This window comes from Salvelinus fontinalis, chromosome 8 (assembly GCF_029448725.1).
Source record: "Salvelinus fontinalis isolate EN_2023a chromosome 8, ASM2944872v1, whole genome shotgun sequence".
NCBI lineage: Eukaryota > Metazoa > Chordata > Actinopteri > Salmoniformes > Salmonidae > Salvelinus > Salvelinus fontinalis.
Window position 1 is genome coordinate 19,307,293 of NC_074672.1, and position 18,575 is coordinate 19,325,867.

The 18,575-nt window shown below is 41.5% G+C and overlaps 1 protein-coding gene across 6 annotated transcripts in view; it reads left to right on the forward strand.

Annotated features, from left to right (window-relative positions):
• LOC129860825 (synaptotagmin-2-like) overlaps positions 1–18,575 on the forward strand; it is a 77,178-nt gene that overhangs the window by 44,143 nt on the left and 14,460 nt on the right. For 2 of the 6 annotated variants that reach the window (XM_055931625.1, XM_055931628.1), the window contains exons 1-3: positions 5,876–6,080; positions 16,706–16,942; positions 17,333–17,493. In XM_055931625.1, the coding sequence (XP_055787600.1) occupies positions 16,738–16,942; positions 17,333–17,493 (366 nt within the window). In that variant the 5' untranslated portion in view covers positions 5,876–6,080; positions 16,706–16,737. Of the gene's footprint in view, positions 1–5,875; positions 6,081–16,705; positions 16,943–17,332; positions 17,494–18,575 lie in introns of those variants that run through there. The other 4 variants (XM_055931630.1, XM_055931631.1, XM_055931626.1 and 1 more) reach the window with 2 other exon arrangements.

Sequence of the window (18,575 nt, forward strand, 5' to 3'; positions counted from 1 at the left end):
CCCTGCCCAACCCTCTGTCCTTTATACTGGACGACCCCAGAGCAATCTGCCATTATATTGAGAAAAATAAATGTGTAATTACACTGTAACGTATTGTAGTTGATGTACTAACTCATTGTTGCATTGTCATAACAACATGTAACTAGTGGTAATTGCAGTCTGTAATTATAGAGAATGCTTGTTACCATGCTTGTTAGAAATGGGAAAGTTTCCAATAAATTCACCAATTCAGTGTTTAGTTTCTCCTCAGCTGCATCCGATTCAGTAATAGCTCACAAGTCCGAGATTACAAAGGTTTGAGGCTCAATAGGCTCTAATTACCTACCTACCTTGAATTCTGTTGCTAGCACTTGGCCCCATAAAGTGTACCATCTGAGTTAACTTGGTTGAGTTTACAAAAACAGATCAAATATAGGTCAACCTCACTGACTGGGGTCTACCATACGTGTGTCATCACAGATTATAGTAAAAATAATAACTTATAATGAATGTGTGCGTTACCCATTATAACAACCTGAACCTCCTTGCCATCCAAGTGAGAAGATAAACCTACAAAGACACCACAGAGTACATGTACTATCTGCATAAGTACAATGTAATTACTAGGTGTTCCACAGGATTTAGCTAGTATCTTGAGGGGTACTTACTTGTAATTAATGTTTACTTATATAGTACATTACCCATCCTGACAACCTGCTCCTCATTTAATGGCTTCCCGATGTTCCATCCAAGTGGGAAGATAAACTGACTAGTACACCACAGAGTACATGATATATCTGCATTAATGTAATTAGACTCCAGAGAGTCAGAGTTGTGTTAGTGTCACGTGGTTTGTGCAGGATGAAATATGGTGTTTTGGGATGCCATCGGAAACTTTAACATTTGTAACAAGCATGGTAACGAGCATTCGTTGTTACACCTCTGTAATTACATACTGCAATTACTACCAGTTGCATGTTGTTATTACAGGTTAACTATGAATTATTGCAATTATTACAATACTTGTTATAATTACATATGTAATTAGACTGTAATAAGGACCCCTTAAAAGGAAGTGTTACCAAAACCCTGTATGTGCATTGAATAAGTATTAGGTCATGTATAATATCTGTAATGTTATTGATTTTCTATTGCTATGGCTCGAGCCAGGCATGTGCCATCACCAATCAATCAGATCGTGTTCTCTCTCGGTCTCTGTCTCTCTCCACTGCACAAAGATTCTGTCCATTCAGCACCCCACATTGTGAAATAGCACTAGTATGCACAGGAATAATGTAACAGTGGCATTTTGGAAATAACAGTGCTCTATGTCATTTAAAAAAATCTCAGTCTTAGTCTTGAAAGTTGTAATAGTAGAATGCACAAGGTGCAATTTTGAAATTGGGTAGTGCAGTTCCTCTTGTTCCTCTCAGTTCCTCTTGTCGTGTTAGTCATTACATACCTTAGAGAGTTCCCCAATGCTCCCGGGGGCTCCCGAGTGGCGCAGCGGTCTAAGGCACTGCATCTCAGTGTAAGAATTGTAACTACAGTCCCTGGTTTGAATCCATCTTGAATCGCATTCGGACGTAATTGGGAGTCCCTTAGGGCAGCGCACAATCGTTCGGGTTTGACCGGGGAAGGCCGTCAATGTAAATAAGAATTTGTTCTTAACTGACTTTCCTAATTAAATGGATGGTGGGCCCCAAATTAAAATGTTTGTGAACCCCTGCTCTAGATGAAAGTGTTCCCTTCCGTCTCATCATGCCAGATTCAAAGTGGGCCAACCACAGCTGAAAGGCACCATGTTTTGTTTGGCAGATGGGTATACAGCAGAGAGAGAGAGAATTACCTAAAAAAAGAGAGAGAGGGTAACGTGATAATATAGCATTCAAAAATCATGTTAAACACTATTTTTGCACACTGTCATGACTTGCCCTGTTGGGTGAGGATTATAGGTGCCAGATTTTCCTTTCCCCCCTCTCTCTCTGTCTCTCTCTCCCCCACCAGTTCTATGACCGGTCGTAAATACCGTGTAGAAGCTTTTGAGTTTGGCAGGATTGAGGGGAAAGAAACCTCATTGTTACAAGGAGATTCCTCCTGCCAAAACGGTAACATCAAAAGGTTGAGTAATGAAACAATATTTCTGTAGTCCAAGCGGTTGGAGTGGTCCGTGGGCACTTAAAGAACAATTATGTCAGATCAGTTGTGTTTTGGGATCCCATGAAGGACAGGATAACAACATAACTGTATCTCTGAATGTGTATATTTCCCAGTGATGAGATTCACATCCAAATGTTGGGACACTGATAGGATTAAATATGAAACTATTTGTGAGAAGATGTAATGCGATGTTAGCCTTCTAAATGAGAGAATTGTTTTTCATATGAAGTCTTAACCAAGTCAGTGGCCACACCCATGTGAGCACAGGCATTATGTCGGCGTCTCAGACTGCATAAAACCCACTTCTGACAAAATGTACATTATACCAAGCAGGCGGACGGTGTTGAACCGGACATCACGAATGGTTAGACTCCACCAGACCAGCTTCGTGCAGCGCCAGCTGTACACATTGAAATGGTTAAGGAAATTACAAGACTACACATTCACAGTCGACAGCTTTATATGTAAAATAGTCTAGGAAACTCGACCGAAGACGAGAGAAGAACAATTTCCTCTCACCACTTTAGATACCTCTAAAGTATATATTCTAACGAAACGAGCCTGAGAACCACCAGGTGGTAGTTTGAAAAGATCCATTCGAAATAACATTTCCCTTTCCAACGACCATTGGTACGTCTAGATGATCTGTTCAAACAGAGACAACCAGAGACTTTCTGTCAAATTGCTCCCCAGACGGACCGGCGATTTCAACAGAGAGACAACAAAGGCATACAATCGTAAATATATACATTGCAATTCTTTTCGATTGAGCGGCCGTTCATGTGCAAAGTATTAACATTTCCATGAGCATAGTTATCAGCTGTGTGTATGTTAGTGAAGGCCTTTGTCTTTTCTCCCGCTCTTTCTTACATGCCCCTCCCTTTTCATTTTGTGTAACAAGCCATCATATCGGTTTAGTCCACTAGGGACTTTTCATTGCAATATGTAGTAATCAATGAGTAACCTATTCTGTTTGTGTTTATGTAATTCTGTGTGATTATTTAGTTAGTTAGTAAATAAATAATTAAGCCAATTTGAATATCACTGATTCATCATCTATGCTAGGGTTCATGCAGATATCCAAGTATTTTGCGATGTTCAGAATGAGACTGATAGATGGTAAATAACAATTAATTAATGACTGATTGATGACTGAAATGTAAGAGATATTTATATCTTTAGGAGTTAATTCGGAAAAAGCTAACTTGTTAAATAAACTTTTTTTGTGGTGCCCCAAGATTGCTGATGAGTTAATTGTTACATGAGTAGTTTAATCATTGTATAATTAAACATAGTTAATCGATTTGATAAAACAATCGTTATTACATTATTGATAGCCAAAGAGACGACAACACAGTGAGTCCATGCAACTTATTATGTGACTTGTTAAGCTAGATGTGTACTATTTAGGCTTGCCATAACAAAGGGGTTGAATACTTATTGACTCAAGACATTTCAGGTTTTCACTTGTAATTCATTTGTAAAAATGTCTAAAAACATAATTCCACTTTGACATTATGGGGTTTTGTGTGTAGGCCAGTGACACAAAATCTGAATTTGATCCATTTTATATTCAGGATGTAACACAACAAAATGTGGAAAAAGTCATGGGGTGTGAATACTTTCTGAAGGCACTATATACGTATTAAGATTAAATACTGTGATTTTATTGCGATTTGATGTTCCAAACATATTGCTCAATATATGTCTGTTGCAGAGAGATGAAAGAGCATGAAAAAGTTAGTTTTGATCAGTCATGTTGGATCACTATTTAAAAGGAAGATGGAGAACAAGCTATAGGATGAAAAATAACAGCGTTTTGGGGCAGGTACAGCTGACTGGCGCTAGCAAAAATACATGGATTTAAAGTATTGCGATATGTAACTGTATATATATTTTTTCCCTCCCATCACTAGTATTTCCTAATCTGTTACATTTCAGTCATTCCGGTATATCAGGAGCACACGTGCACATAATTTGAAAAATCTATTTGAGAAATTAAAGCTAGAATTCGTACATTTTTCTAGGTGCACTGGTGCTCCTACGTATAAATTCCAGGTCGCACAACAAAATATTTAGGTGCATATGTGAGTAAAATGGTCACACTGTAGAGCCCTGTACATGGCAAATCACTGTGACAGACTCAGTGAATTGACTCATAATTATTGGATCATTTCCAAGCCCGGTCTAGTAACCATCTATTAAGCATGGAACCAATTGAAATGACTATTGTCAGGTCTTGCAGGAGCAGAGAACAAATTACACTTGCTCTTGTTTCTGCAGGCCTGAGTTGTGAAATTGAGAAAGGCCATCCCTCTCTGTTTCGTTCCCACTGATTGAGGCCTTATTGATTTCATTTTGGAGTGCTCATCGGTGGCCACTTAGGAGGCAGCTTCCCTTATGGGAAGATGATAATTTTCCGTGACACACTATAAAAAGCCCAGAGGGCTCTGAAATGTCTGGCTCAGCAAAGGGGCCTACCGTACAGAGGCGCCATCATATACTATTAAAAAAATGCTTCAAAAGAGGACAAATACATGGATTGTGCCAGTACTAAGACAACCCAAATGAAGGTCTGAAACAGTAAGCTAAGGAAAGAAATCCATGAGAAAGCTATAGTGTGTTTGCAATGTTTTCAACTACCTCTATCTTTAGTGTCCTGTTGGTTTTGATGCACCTATGAAATTACTACTGCTGTTGTGATTGTTATGACTACATCAACCAGTACTGCTACAGTAATACATACATGATATTGTAGGGCTACTGCTGCTGCCACAGTGATTACTGTAATCCATCTTTGCTTTTGTCACAGCAGTTTTGAAAAGGTGTGGCAAGGAAAGGTTTAGTCAGCAAGACCCACTGCTGATTCACAGCTTCTGTCAATCTCTTTATAGCTACTTGTGAGATGCCAGTTGGATTTGAGCCCTTACAGAAAATATGAACTACGGTTAAGTTAACATTGTTCCATGCATCCATGACAGTAGCATTTCTGCTGCAAAGACTTTAGTGTGTGTGTGTGACAGTGGACCAACATTATTCATGTACTGTTGCTGTAGCATAAACATGCCATACTCCCAGCTTCAAAGAGCCTAGTGAGCATCTGAAAGAGAATCTCTCAGCAGTCACTCATTCAAGGATCAAACTACCTCTTCTTGCTGCAGTGTGTGTGCCACAGAATGCTTTCTCTATTCTTCCTCTGTTCTCTCACTCTACCTTACATCCATTTTTACAGACTCTTACTCTCCCCATTGGCTCTTTTTTACCCCCATCCTGTTCTCATGTTGTCTTTTTCCTCCTTTTCCTTTCCTGACAGCTAAACTCTGTATCGTTCCCCGAGCTGCTAGACTCTGTAGAATTCCCAGAGGTCTTGGGTGGGGTTTGTTTCAAATGCCGCTAGGTTCTTGATGTGGGTTTGACAGTATTACATATTGATTCTCTCGGGTTGCCCTTCAGTGTTGGAGCAGGGCGGCAGAGAGGAGTGCTGCATACAGCACAGGGTGAGCAGCATCGCAAATCAGGAGGCTGAGTAAGTGAGCGAGAGAGAGAGAGAGCGCTGGAGTGGAGGGAGGGGGTGGAAGATGCGTGGGAGAGGAGAGAGGGAAAAGGAGGGGGGATTCACTCAGTGGGGGAAGCAAAAAAAATGCACAGAGAGAGAGGAGGGAGAAGAGAGAGAGAGATGAGGGAGAGGAGGAGGGGATTGAGAGAAGGAAGGGTGGGGGTTGTGAGAGAGAATGTGTGTGTGTACCTTCATGTGTGTGTGTGTACAGGAGAGTGAGTACTGCTGCAGCAGGAACAGTGAGAGGAAGACTGCAGTTTCTTGGGCTGATGGGCGAGCGATCGAGGGACGTTATTAAGGCACTGTTACATTAACCCTTAAGTGCCTCTCTGGTGAATGGGTTGGCCCATCCATTGTGGATAATAGGATCAAGTAGATTGCTCTGGTAAGGTGTATTCTAACCTTTCTTTCCTGTCTGGCTTTAATTCTTTATGGGGGAATATTGAAGACTATGCAATGGAAAGGAGTGATATTTGCGAAGTGAAACTAAATGCCGCTGTCCGGTGCTGAAACTGTACTGTAGGGAAACTCAGTTGGTGCTGGAGGTTGCACTGTGACTCGATTGATCTGATCTCAGCTTGCATTACACAGTTGGAGGATATTGGTGAAGGGATGTGTATTCTTTGCTTTGCATGTTCTTTTCTAGTGCATACTGTATAACATTTATGACAAGCTTGATCTTACATCTTGTGACATTTGTAGATTCTAAAAGATTGTGAAATTATGTAATTTACAAACCTCTTAGCTCCTTGTTTTATCTCAGTTTGTACTGTGACCAATTGCAGTTCTAGTTTGGGATATTTTATATATATATTTTTTAAAATATGTTATATTTTGCTTTAGGGACTTTGAATGAACACTATGGTTGTGAATATACAGTAAGTCACTTTCATTGACCATGGCTCATTTAGCCTGGGTGGTTCTGTGTGTAGTGTAGTGGAGTAGCTACCTATTTTCCTGGAACATTTCCAGGAGGCAGCCCTGCTGACAGCTGCTTTGTTTATCCCACCAGCGTCTATTAACACTTCACACTGTCAGGAACCAGGACGTGGTGCAGCTACAAACACACAGCAACCCGCCTAACAAACACCAGTCTATTGAACTGTCTGTACCTGTTCTATGCTAGGGCAGGAGCCTAGGGTGTACCATGTACTCAAATAGACTCTGTGTGTAGGCTAAGACAGGACAGAGGAGGAGCAGATAAGACAGAGGCTGACAGATATGCTGAGCAGTATGGAGAGAGGAGACCGACGAGGGGCCATGGGGGTTTTATGAAGTGCTGTAGGATGCTTTTTTTTTTTAAACAATGTGTAATGTGGGATGTGTAGCCAGCGCAGGCCGGCAGGCATGCAGAGCTGTGAGGGGACAGTTCCAAGGACAAAGCCCTGGCTATCTGGGGCTGGTCACTTCACACCTCGACAGTGCTGCTGACTCTCATTGTTTGGCTCGGCTCTGCAGCAGTCTGCCCATACATAGTCAGGACAGTAAACTGATGGAGTTCTGCATCAGAACGAAGGATATTGATTATTTCATACAGCTTTTTCATATGAAAATATCACAAAGTGCCTTTGAATCAGGATACATGTATTTGTTTGTAGTTTTATATGTCATTGAGATGAGAGCCGCAAATGTTCATTGTTATTACATGGTCATTTGAATCAAGTGTGTAAGTATTTCCGCCATTCCATCGGAAGTGGAAGTGAAGCGTCTTACGTACTGTAGATTACAGTCTCTGCCCTCCACCAGGCTCTGTGTCCTGAGGTGGCTTCCTGAAATGCAAACCAACCAACCACATTGATCCTGTCCCTGGAGACAGAGTCTCAGTCTCTGCTGTTGTACCACTCACACTCAGCTAATCAATTTCAGGGGTCGGAGTGGTCACCAGACTATCACAGTATGACACCACATGACAAAGGGTGCCTGAGAATAATTGAAAATGAATAATTACACAATGATCTATCTGGTGTGTTTTTACATTCAACTTGTACTTGCAATACATCTCATCTGAAAACCAAAAGGCACCCTCGTGGCCTGAAATCCATCATTGACTGAAATCCATAGCACCGGTGAAACAACACCCTTCACTTTCTGATTGCGGCAAAGAATTGCTTTAAAATGATCTAGATTGTGGACTGTTGGATGTTGGAAGATAACATTCTTCAGCCTCCAACACATTTATATCTCAGCCTGACGAATCCCTTGGTGGCTTTTCAAGTCCACCAGCTTTGGTTTTTGTCAGCCTCCACCATGAATTGACAGCTGGTGTCCCACTAAAATAAACTTAGAATAGAGCCTCATTTGAACTACTCTGTGTGTCCTGTCCTCCTTTCCCACAGTGTACATACAGTATCCACCGCAGTGTCCATTTTGCTCTCATCTCAAGAGCTCCTGCAGCTGTTTTGTAAAGAAACAGCCCAGTACTGCAAGTGACAGCTTTCAGATACTTGTCACTTCCCTAATCATTTCCTGGGTGGAACCAATCATGATTTTCGTATTCATTCGTGAGTGATTGCCTATTTTGTATGTGAGTTAATGTGTGTAATTCCTGAGTTGTAATGCATACTGCCTCATTCTTCATGATTCCAGTCCTTTACCCAGCACAGTCTTAAAGGCAAATGTAGAATCGGTTCTTTAGGTATGGACTTGTTTGCTACGAGAAACGAGAGATAACACTATTTCTCCCTTCACCACGGCTCTAATATACGAACGACTAGCAACAGCAAGCAGATCATGGGAACAAAAATCTTTGAACTTAGAATATTTTAGTTGATACGAGACTAAAGGATGTTTTTCAAAGGCTGAACCCAGAGCATACATTTTTTATTTGTTCTCTACTAACAATCTCTCAAGGTCCAAATTCAGTTTGCAGATTGCAGAGCTACCACCTATCAGAGGTAAAAATTTATGCATATGATTAGTATTTGTGACTCTTTCATCTGATACGTCAACCCAACAATAACAACATTTGTGAATGCTCAGCTGTCCACCTTTTCATGCCAGCCAGGTGAAGGTGAGAGAGTGATAGAGGCTGTCTGGCCTCGTGATGTTGTGCTGCCTGCCAGGCAGATGGGTCAGAGAGAGGCAGAGTGGAAGGTCCAGGCCCTGTCATCAATCCCAGCCTTCCGCCAACCGCCATGCTGCTGACAAGGCATTTTCAACACTCTTTAATCTGCAGAGGTGAAAGATAAGCAGCATGCCGCTTTCAATGTGCCGCTTTTAGATCTACAGATAGCTTTGGGTTGTGTTGTTGTCCGGAATTTACTCGGGCTAGATAATAAGTCGTATATTTACAGAGTAGAAGGGTACTGAATCTCTCTGCCAATGACAATAAGGGTTAGAGATTTCCAATTATTCTCTTGATTAATAATGTGTTATCATTATGTTTGGACGACATGGTTATTATTCCAGGTCTCTTAAACATGGTCTCATCAGATTTCCTTTATAAAACGTGACTTGGAATGTCATCCAGTAACTGACACAGAAACCTTGGGTTATCGTTGCAGGAGCATCCATTGTGTTTGCCCTCCATTTTGAAACAAGAGGCTGTTGGGATCCCAATAGATGTCGTCCTATCTGCATTGCTGCAGAAGCCCGGCTCTTTCTCTGTTTTCACTACAGCTTCACATGCAGATTGGCTCACTATCTCTGTGGCAGTATGATTAATCGGCCTATCTGGGGACAGGCTGGGGAATGGGGTTGGGGGAGGGGAAGAGGAAGACATGGGACTATAACCTAGCTGTAAATGATCCCAGCCCAGGCCTCATTCGGCATTCAAACAGCAACCCTGACCCTGAGTATTCTGAACGACCCCTCAGATAATAGCTGAGTCACAATCAGCTGCAGGTAGGAGTTAGCTACCATTGTTTTATCCACGCCAGACAGTTTGTAAATCTTTCCTTTGGGACTGTCAGGACACAATGTTAAATGTTAGAGAAAGCTTTTCTTTGGTTCAGTTCAAACAGATCATCCACAAGGCTTTTATTTTACTTGGAAATGGTTTTGTGACAATTGAAGTTGAAGTGACATGAGGGAAAGAAATTATACAAGCTATCGACCGTTAAAAGACTTGGATTGCACTGTATTGCAGGTGGATTGAACTTTAGCCAGACTGTAAGGTGTCCACAATACATTTCACAGCTGGGCTTTGTGTTCATGCGTGCGTGTTTGTTTGTGTGTGCGTGTGTGATTCCATGTCTCTGTAAATGTCCTCTCCTAGGGGACTGCTCAAGCAGAGCTGATGACAAAGTAGTGGTGATCAATGGCTGTATGAATGTGCAAATGTCACCCTCCCTGGTTATATGACATTAAGCTGGAGAGATCCCTGTCTGTACAGGAATGGGAGAATTGGGGATGGGGAAGAATGTTCTTACCTACTGTAGGCATTGGTGTGGAAACCTGATAAGCTGAACCCTTTCCAGACCTGGTGCATTACTGAATGTCTTCTTGCTATCAAATATTTGTCTAATGCCCAGAGATTAGATTCCTAATTTCAGATCACAACCCAATGGCATGCTGTATTCCTGATCCTAAACTAATGTACTCTGATGTGGTCTTTGAGACGGGTTAACACTAGTAGACAAGCATGCCTTTGGGTTTGATGAGACAGGGCTAGGGCTGCGATGAGTCAGCTGGATACTGCCGCTCAATGCCTATTCATTTAATTGCAAGCTTTAATTAAAATAAATTACAGTTCCCTAATTGCAGACTAATACACTACTAGACTATTGGGGGCATTCAGTGTGGCACAAGCCCAGAAGGCTCCAGGTCAGAGTCAAACTGCAGGACACCATCTCTACATTGTCTTTAGCCCTTTGAATGTGGGCACTCTACCATTTTGTAAGATTTGACCATAGTCTCTTGACATTTTGTAAGATTTGACCATAGTCTCTTGACATTTTGTAAGATTTGACCATAGTCTCTTGACATTCTCTGAAAGCACCCCGAAGCAGTGCATACATGCTTTGCGACTAGTTCCAAACGTATCTGACTCTGTACTCGTTATAGACTGAGCTAAGCGCTCAATAAACCTGCTGTGAGAATGACTGTTGTTTGCTACATAATGGTTGTTGGCTGTGTTAGTAGAAAAGCTACTGTCTAAAGTACACAGCTTTATTTAGATCACATTCCCCTAACATTTTGATTATTGGAGACAGAGAAATTGCTGCTGCAGATAATGTGTAGGAGGTTGCAGTGAAAAATACTGTCAAAGAAAATGGGGCAAACGCTCCAAACATTGAGCTAGCTATGTGAGAGGATTGCCTGTGTCTCTCTCTGACAGATAACACTTCAAATACCAAATACAGTGGACATTAATTAAACATTGTGATTTGTGACATATTCAGCAGCCAGCTGTCTTTGAAAGAAACCCAGATAAGTACCAAAGTGTTTTCAACTGTCTCTTGTACTTATTGTACTGTATATTCAGTCCGAAAATATCCTTAATGACTACACTCATGAGACATTTGTGGCAATCTCAACAACCAAATATTTGAAATAACTTAGTTTCAGAGCCAGTCAGTCGGTCCAGATCAGCCTCTTCATCTCTTTCTCCATCAGATGATACATAAGCAGAGGCAGCAGCCATTCTAGTAGTTTCACAGTAATCCTATTAAAACTTGTCCTCAAACTAGGCCATTAAGGCTCTGGGAGCCCCCAGTCCATTTCAGCAGGGGTAAATTGCCTTGCCAAGGGAAGTAAAGAGTTTAGGAAACAAATCTGCCCATAATATCTAATTGAAATGGCACCAGAAGCCTTTTCCGCTCAACTTCTCTCAGAGTCAGTTAAGATGCGTGGAAACTCAAGTTGGCCTATTGGCTAACATTCTAATGCAAAAAAAGAAAATCACGAAACGAATCACCTTAAGTAGGCCTATAAGCCTAGTAAGTATAAGAGTTGTTCTATAGGAGGAGGGGCTTAATATGTTTAGAGTGAAGGCTTGGGTACTCAGTCGAATAAAGAAAAAACACAATAGGCTATATCCAAAAAAGGTGTTCTGTTCAACCTTACGTCTGTCTGTCTGTCTGGCTCCTAATTGAAGTTAATGTCCCTCTGTTCTTATAGGACTGGGGTGATCAGCTTAAATAGACTCAGGGGAGGGCATCGTCAGGACTCCAGGAGTGAATCAACGTGACTACAGACAATATTTATTTCCATTAGCGTAACCAAGACGCTGATGTTCGTTTATGATGTCGCCGTGCCGTGTCATGTCTTGGAGCAATTATTTTTTTATTAATTTCTTTGTCAACTTATTGCAATTAATTTGTGCCAAAAGTTGCTCTGTGTAATTTGGATGGATATAATTGCTCTGTGTTAAAATGGAAATGACAAATATGTACACCTCTCTAGAAAGTGAACAAATCTAAGGCCAATAAAGGACTATCTAAGTAAAAAGGCTGTCTTGACTGTCTTCACTGCTCAATACAATTTCCATGTAGCAGTAAGATGTCATTCAAAGGAATGTATAGAATGCAGGCTGGATCATCTGCAGGTCATACCCACCACCCATACAGTCCCAGATGGCAGGCAGAAGGCTGCTGTGCTGCGGGGGGCTAATACTTCCATTGGGGTCATACATTAGATCACCCTGTATCTCACAGAGCCCCCGACAATGCTGTCAAACCTACCCTAACTGACAACCAACCAATCTAACTGACAACAGCCAACCATCACAACGGCTGACCTTAGCTGAGCTAACAGTCCTTGTGAGTATAACAGCCTTTTCACAATTCCCACCGTCCAATACTTAATTTACCGCCCGGCTGCTCCCAGCATCCCAGCAACATTGCCCCCCAGCCACAGCCCACATGCTCGTGTGACCAATTTTCCCTTTACATGAAGTGACCATTTTGAGCTGAATATACAGAGGAATATCAACCAGCTTTGCCATAGTTTAGAATTATGTATTTTCCTTCCAAGTAGAGTAAAGGGGAGTGTAATCAAAATGTTAACTCACGTCCGGACACAGACAGGGCACTAGCAAACAGCTGTGCAGGAGTGGGATGGAGGTGAGGTTGTCAGGGACCAGGGGAAAACAGAGGACGTGTCCATCCGTCTGGCTGTAAGAGTGTGTTAATTAATCATAGTCAGGGAACTTGTTGTTGTGTAATGTAGCAGCTGCACTACTACTGCTCAGTGCTTAGTGCTCTCTGTCCTCAGATTATTTTCTGCCAGGACTGACCGGCGTGCTAATCAGCCCTCTGAGAAACAGACACGCTATGATGCATATAGATGGAGCTACTAGCAGCCATGGCAGGAAACTCCCTTCAGCATGGATGATGTTGTCACACTGCCAGTACTGTACTGTAGCATGTTAATCACATCCACTTCCTCCTACACCTAATCAGCATACTATACATGTATGTTTTTAAGTGTATGTCTTAAGTATGTCACATCATTCACAGACGGCAAAGTAGGATCTCTGTAGCTTTGTGATACACTATGTTTTGGTTTGTTCTATGCCCTTTCTTGACTGGTAGGATAATTAGCTAAGCGCCCTTGCCCATGGGTACCTTTGAAGGGTTCAGAGGGAACAGTTTGGATTTCTTTGCTATTGACCTGTCTGGCCCATAATTACATTTCACTTTTGTTTAAGCTGGGTAATATGTTAGCTAAGAGAACACCAGAACACACAAGGGAAACACAATGTGGTGTGTTTGCATGCATGTATGTGTGTGTGTGTGAGAGAAAGATAGATAGATATAGAGAGAACTTTCTAGAGTCCATACTGAGGTGTGACTAGAATCTGCTTTATTCATTACTCAAGGGCTTAGAACCCCAAAAGAAAAATGACCTATAAATACTAAAACAAAGTAGTGCAGCAATTAGATTGTAATTACTGTAATGCCTTCTCTCTACCATAGCAAGATACACCCCCATTACTAATGTACATGGTAATGACAATTGAACAGAGTGCCTCTTTATTGAAGTTTTCTGCCTAAGCTAGCTTTGCCGTCATTCGTCAGTGAAACAGAGTAAATATTGAACTGTAGATAATACAACGCTCCAACGTTGAGTCTGCCCAAACATTGTTGATTTGAAAAAGCCATGTTCCTCTATGCTTACCGACACTAATTCCCCTAGCATCCACATCTCAGCTGGTAGTTTGCAAAAATACTGCAAACCACAAATGAGCTGTATAATTTCCTACCTTTCGTGGTGTGATTATTTGAAGTCAACAACATTTTCTGAAGAGCTGCTCTTTATTCCAGTCTGTTTATACGCAGATGAAGAATACAGGCTAAGAGCCATTGATTGCCATCCAATTCTGAGGCAGTGTGCTTAGTGATGAGGGCCAGATCATACCAGGAGCCATGTTGCTCAGGGATGTGGAGCACAGCCATTTTGTTTGAAGTTATGAGGAGAAGTCACTAACTAACAGTGAGAAACACACTGAGAGATGGGGCTCTACAGATAATGCTGTTTATTGTCACAGTCTGTAGCTAGTTGTTTAGTTAGTACATTTTTAATTTAAAGCAGTGAAAGTAAGTATTTGTAAATGTTTTGTTAATCTGATATGCTGCCTCTAAGGACATGTCTAGATAGAGTAAATGTTTCTTTAGAATTGTGACGGCAAGGTTTAGAAAAGCTCTGTCCAGACCAGTTGTATAGTCAAACAAAATTATTAACGTGAGACTGCATTTCATGTAGTATTTAGACAGCATATTCATGATAAGATATTGACCAGACTATTGTACAAATATAGTTAGGGCATTAAGGCAGAAGAAAGACATTCTAAATATTGATATGTTTGTTTGGCTGTTTATTTGGCTTGTGTTGTAAAGGAGGTATTTCTCATTGAATTTAAAGCCTCCTTCAAAGGGAAAACACCATCTATAATGAATTCACCAGCAGTAAGTGGTAAGAGCTGATCATAAAGCAGGGATAATGGCTGCCATGAAGCATTGGACTAACCCTTGTCCTCCGAGCCCTTCCACGGCCTGCCACCTTTCGACAGTAGAAGACATAAAATGCTTCACCGCACCATCTCTCCCAATGTTAATTCAATTCTGCATAGCCTAGTCTGCCATGAGGGTCAAACAGAAGGATAAATCTACCCGCCTTAGAGCCTAGCTGGCTGGTGATTATCCCTGGGTTGTTGCTCACACAACCCAAACACACAACACTAAGTCTTCACAGCCAAGAGTTGGACTATGATGACTGTTATTGGCTATGTGTGACACATACCTCATGTTTAACAATGTCTGCCCCCTGATAACAGCCCATCAAACTTTTGGCACATCTGTTTTGTAACAGACATGTTTTGTAACAGACATGCCCCACAGCCAATCAGACGCAGCGTGCTATTTGTAAGAATTTGATTGGGTGGGTTTGCCTACACAGATGGAGGATCCACGCTGTGATTCTCCCAGTGGCTGGATGTCAGCAATTACTATCAATTCTGGGCAGAGCAAGTATAGACAGGTCACCTCCCCTAACACCCCTGGCTTACAGGCTGGCTGAACATTCAAAGTCTTTGATGTTCTTTCACATTTACATTTTAGTCATTTATAGCAGACACTCTTATCCTGAGCGACTTGCAGTTATTCATCTTAAGATAACTAAGTGAGAATCACATATCACAGTCGTACATTCAAGACTGAAATGTATAGTCCTGTGTTGCTCAGTTGGTAGAGCATGGCGCTTGCAATGCCGGGGTTGTGGGTTCGATTCCCACGGGGGACCATTATGGAAAGTATGAAAATGTATGCACTCACTACTGTAAATCGCTCTGGATTAGAGTGTCTGCTAAATGACTCAAATGTCGTATTTACGATACTGTGTGACCTATCTACTCTATTTCAACAAGATAGAATGTGTTTAAATGGAAGAGCAATGAAATCCAGACCAGTTTCTGCCTCAAGAGTCTTGAGACAGAGCATTTAGGATGAGCAAGATGGTGGAGAAAGAGGAGAAACTATTAGGCGAGATGTCAGGGAAAACACTGTTTACATGGGGTGTGACACAGATAGCATGATGGTACACTATAGCTCCTGTCTGTAGATGGAAAATCTTCCCCAGAGAGAAGATCTGAATGTAATGTGGTCTTCCCCACAATGCAAGTTATTTCTCCAAACCTTCTTAAAAGAAAAAACACTTTAGTGTTTGAATAGAATCCTAACTGACTATTACTGTAGGGTGCTGTATGTGTGTGGGTGAATTTCCCTCCTCACTAACATTTTCTAATTCAAATGAAATGTTGCGGAAATGTGTTTTTAATACAACTACGGCTTATGTTTCACTTCAAAAACGATTTGTTATCCCCTCATGGTCTTCTTTCGCTTAGCCAATTTAGTAGTTGCAGTCTTTCCACAAGCCATTTGTCTTCTGCAACATCAACTTGCATAACGTCGCAAACATATGTTATTCTAGTGTCATACTACATTCATAACTAGTTCTAGTCCCCCTGAATAATATACAGATGATCCTTTCTGTTGTCAACTTCATTCAATTGTTCACCTGCAGCAATTGAGACAGACAGGATCTTCATCAGTGGAGCGGAGGATTGGCGCTTGAGAAATTAGAAATCCTTTTTGTTTGCCCATATCGCCATTGCTTTAATGGAATCAGATAGAGAAGTCTCCTTTCATTATGTTTGTCATCCTTCACAGCCCCTCTCTGAATCTGATTACAGCTCAATCACTCATCACTTGACACAATTCTGCTCACACTCCGCTGCTGTTTGTCGCAGTTTGACTTCTAGCCCCAATAACAGCTTTGTGACTAAATAACTGTTTTGACCACGCACAGAGCCAGCATCAGAGAATCAAAGCTGTCTTTTGCTGGCTCTGGCACTTAACTTCACACTATTCACACTACTACACTGATTTGGCTCATGCATTCATGATGCAAAATGCAAAGATAGATACAATGTGCTGCTAAAAGGAGCCGTTGTAGTATTACAAATGATGCACCTGAATAGCAACAGCCTTGCTCCAAGATTGTCCAGAATGTTAAGGACCTGTATGTGGCCTTTATGACTCGGTGCTAACAGCCCTCTTTCTCTATTCATAGGGACTGGACTGTGTTTGGTCTAGCTGTCTAGGATGAAGTGGAACCTGTTCAAGAAAAAGCCTGAAGCCATGGTCGGACCTGAGCCCACCGGGGCTGCTGTCTTAACTGTGGCCCCTGGCCCCGTGGCCTCCACCGCAGCTGACAACTCCACAGAGGCTGTCAAGAACGGCGACTTCGACGACATCAAGAATAAGTTCCTCAATGAGATCGACAAAATCCCACGTGAGTGCCTGTCTGGTGAGAGGCTGGGCTGGACGTTGCACAGCAACTAACACTCAGACCTGTCCAGATGAGATTTCATGACTTTATTGATAATACTCTAAAAACAATGGCTTTGGAATTAGATCTGTTCTCCCCCTGAAGCCATTGACGTCCCCATTATGCCATTATTCAGAATCGATCAGGTGGTGTTGTTCCTAATGGCATTCTCTAAAAATCGAATTTGCACCAAATCTAATTGTTAACTAAGCTAGGGCCTCTATACTATGACTTTGGCCTCTCATATCAATCAGCAGGGGGAAATCATTGGCTGGACAAATGTCAAACCGTTCTCTTTTTTTGTTATGTTGTTGTGTGTGTCTGTGTGTGTTGTGTTCGTGTGTGTGTGCGTTTGGGTGTGTATATCAGTGCCGTCATGGGCCATCATCGCCATCGCTGTGGTAGCTGCTACCCTGATTCTCACCTGCTGCTTCTGCATCGTTAAGAAGTGCTGTTGCAAGAAGAAGAAGAACAAGAAGGGCAAGAAAGGGAAGGGTGAAATGGGAATGAAGAACATGAAAGAAGGAGAGGTATGTTCAAACCTGGGGGGGTATTGTCATGAAGGAGGACCCTGCATTTCACACAAACTAACTTTGGCCTACATTGCCTTAAAGCTATAACGACAAGAAAGCTGCAAAGCTTTAAAGATTGTGGATGCTTAACCTGAGGAATATGTACCGAATAATGCATCCCCAAAAAATGATTTTGTTGTGAATGTAATTTGGACCAGACCAAATCGTAAAAGGCATATTTTTTTTCTAATTGAATAAATAGATCATTCCGACTTGGAAATAATAAATGTATAGTTATAAAACATAAGAAATAAGATGTCAACAAACACTCAACAAAAAGTTGCTCTTTCAGTAGAATATTTGTCAATAGCAACATAGAGGACCTAATGTCCCCTAATTGATAACCACATCACTTAGTAGATGGCATGGTGAAAATAGAGCCATGTCTAGACATTTACAATTTATAGCAATTTAAATATTTTGTAGATAATTTAACCCATCATTGAACTGTCAACTCTCGAGAAAACTCGAGAAAACATTCCCCCTTCCTTCTTCATTTCTTGTTGTTAAATATTGTGTATTTGTCAGAAATGTTTAGTCCTGTTTTCTCTTGTGCATTGGGACCTGGGTAAAAATGACACAGCTGAGCACTTTTGCATGGGGGAATTATACTATTGTGGATGGAATATAAAGCTTACCAATTACATGTAGCACAAAACTGCCACGGCAAAATTATAATTCTAAATAGTCCATAGTGGTAATGTGGGGCTAAATGTCTAGTGTGCCATAGATCATTTTATGAAGTACATTATGAGTCAATTTAACATTCAACAACAACAACAGAAATATCCAAGCACTGATGGAATTCATTAAAACACAGTGCCCCTTTAGAGCTCTGAGGGGAGTATGATTATGTTAATGTCTACAGTTACTGTCTCAGTGGGGTTCTAGCAATGTGTCATTTTCCCTTGGCCCTATAGTGTAGTTGTTGACTCTGCCTCTGCTCTAATTTCCCTCTCTGGTGTCTGCTGTGAGTTCAATCTCTTCCTTTCTCTCTGCTCTCCTCTTCCTCCTTCCTGCTTTGTGTCTTATGTGTGCTC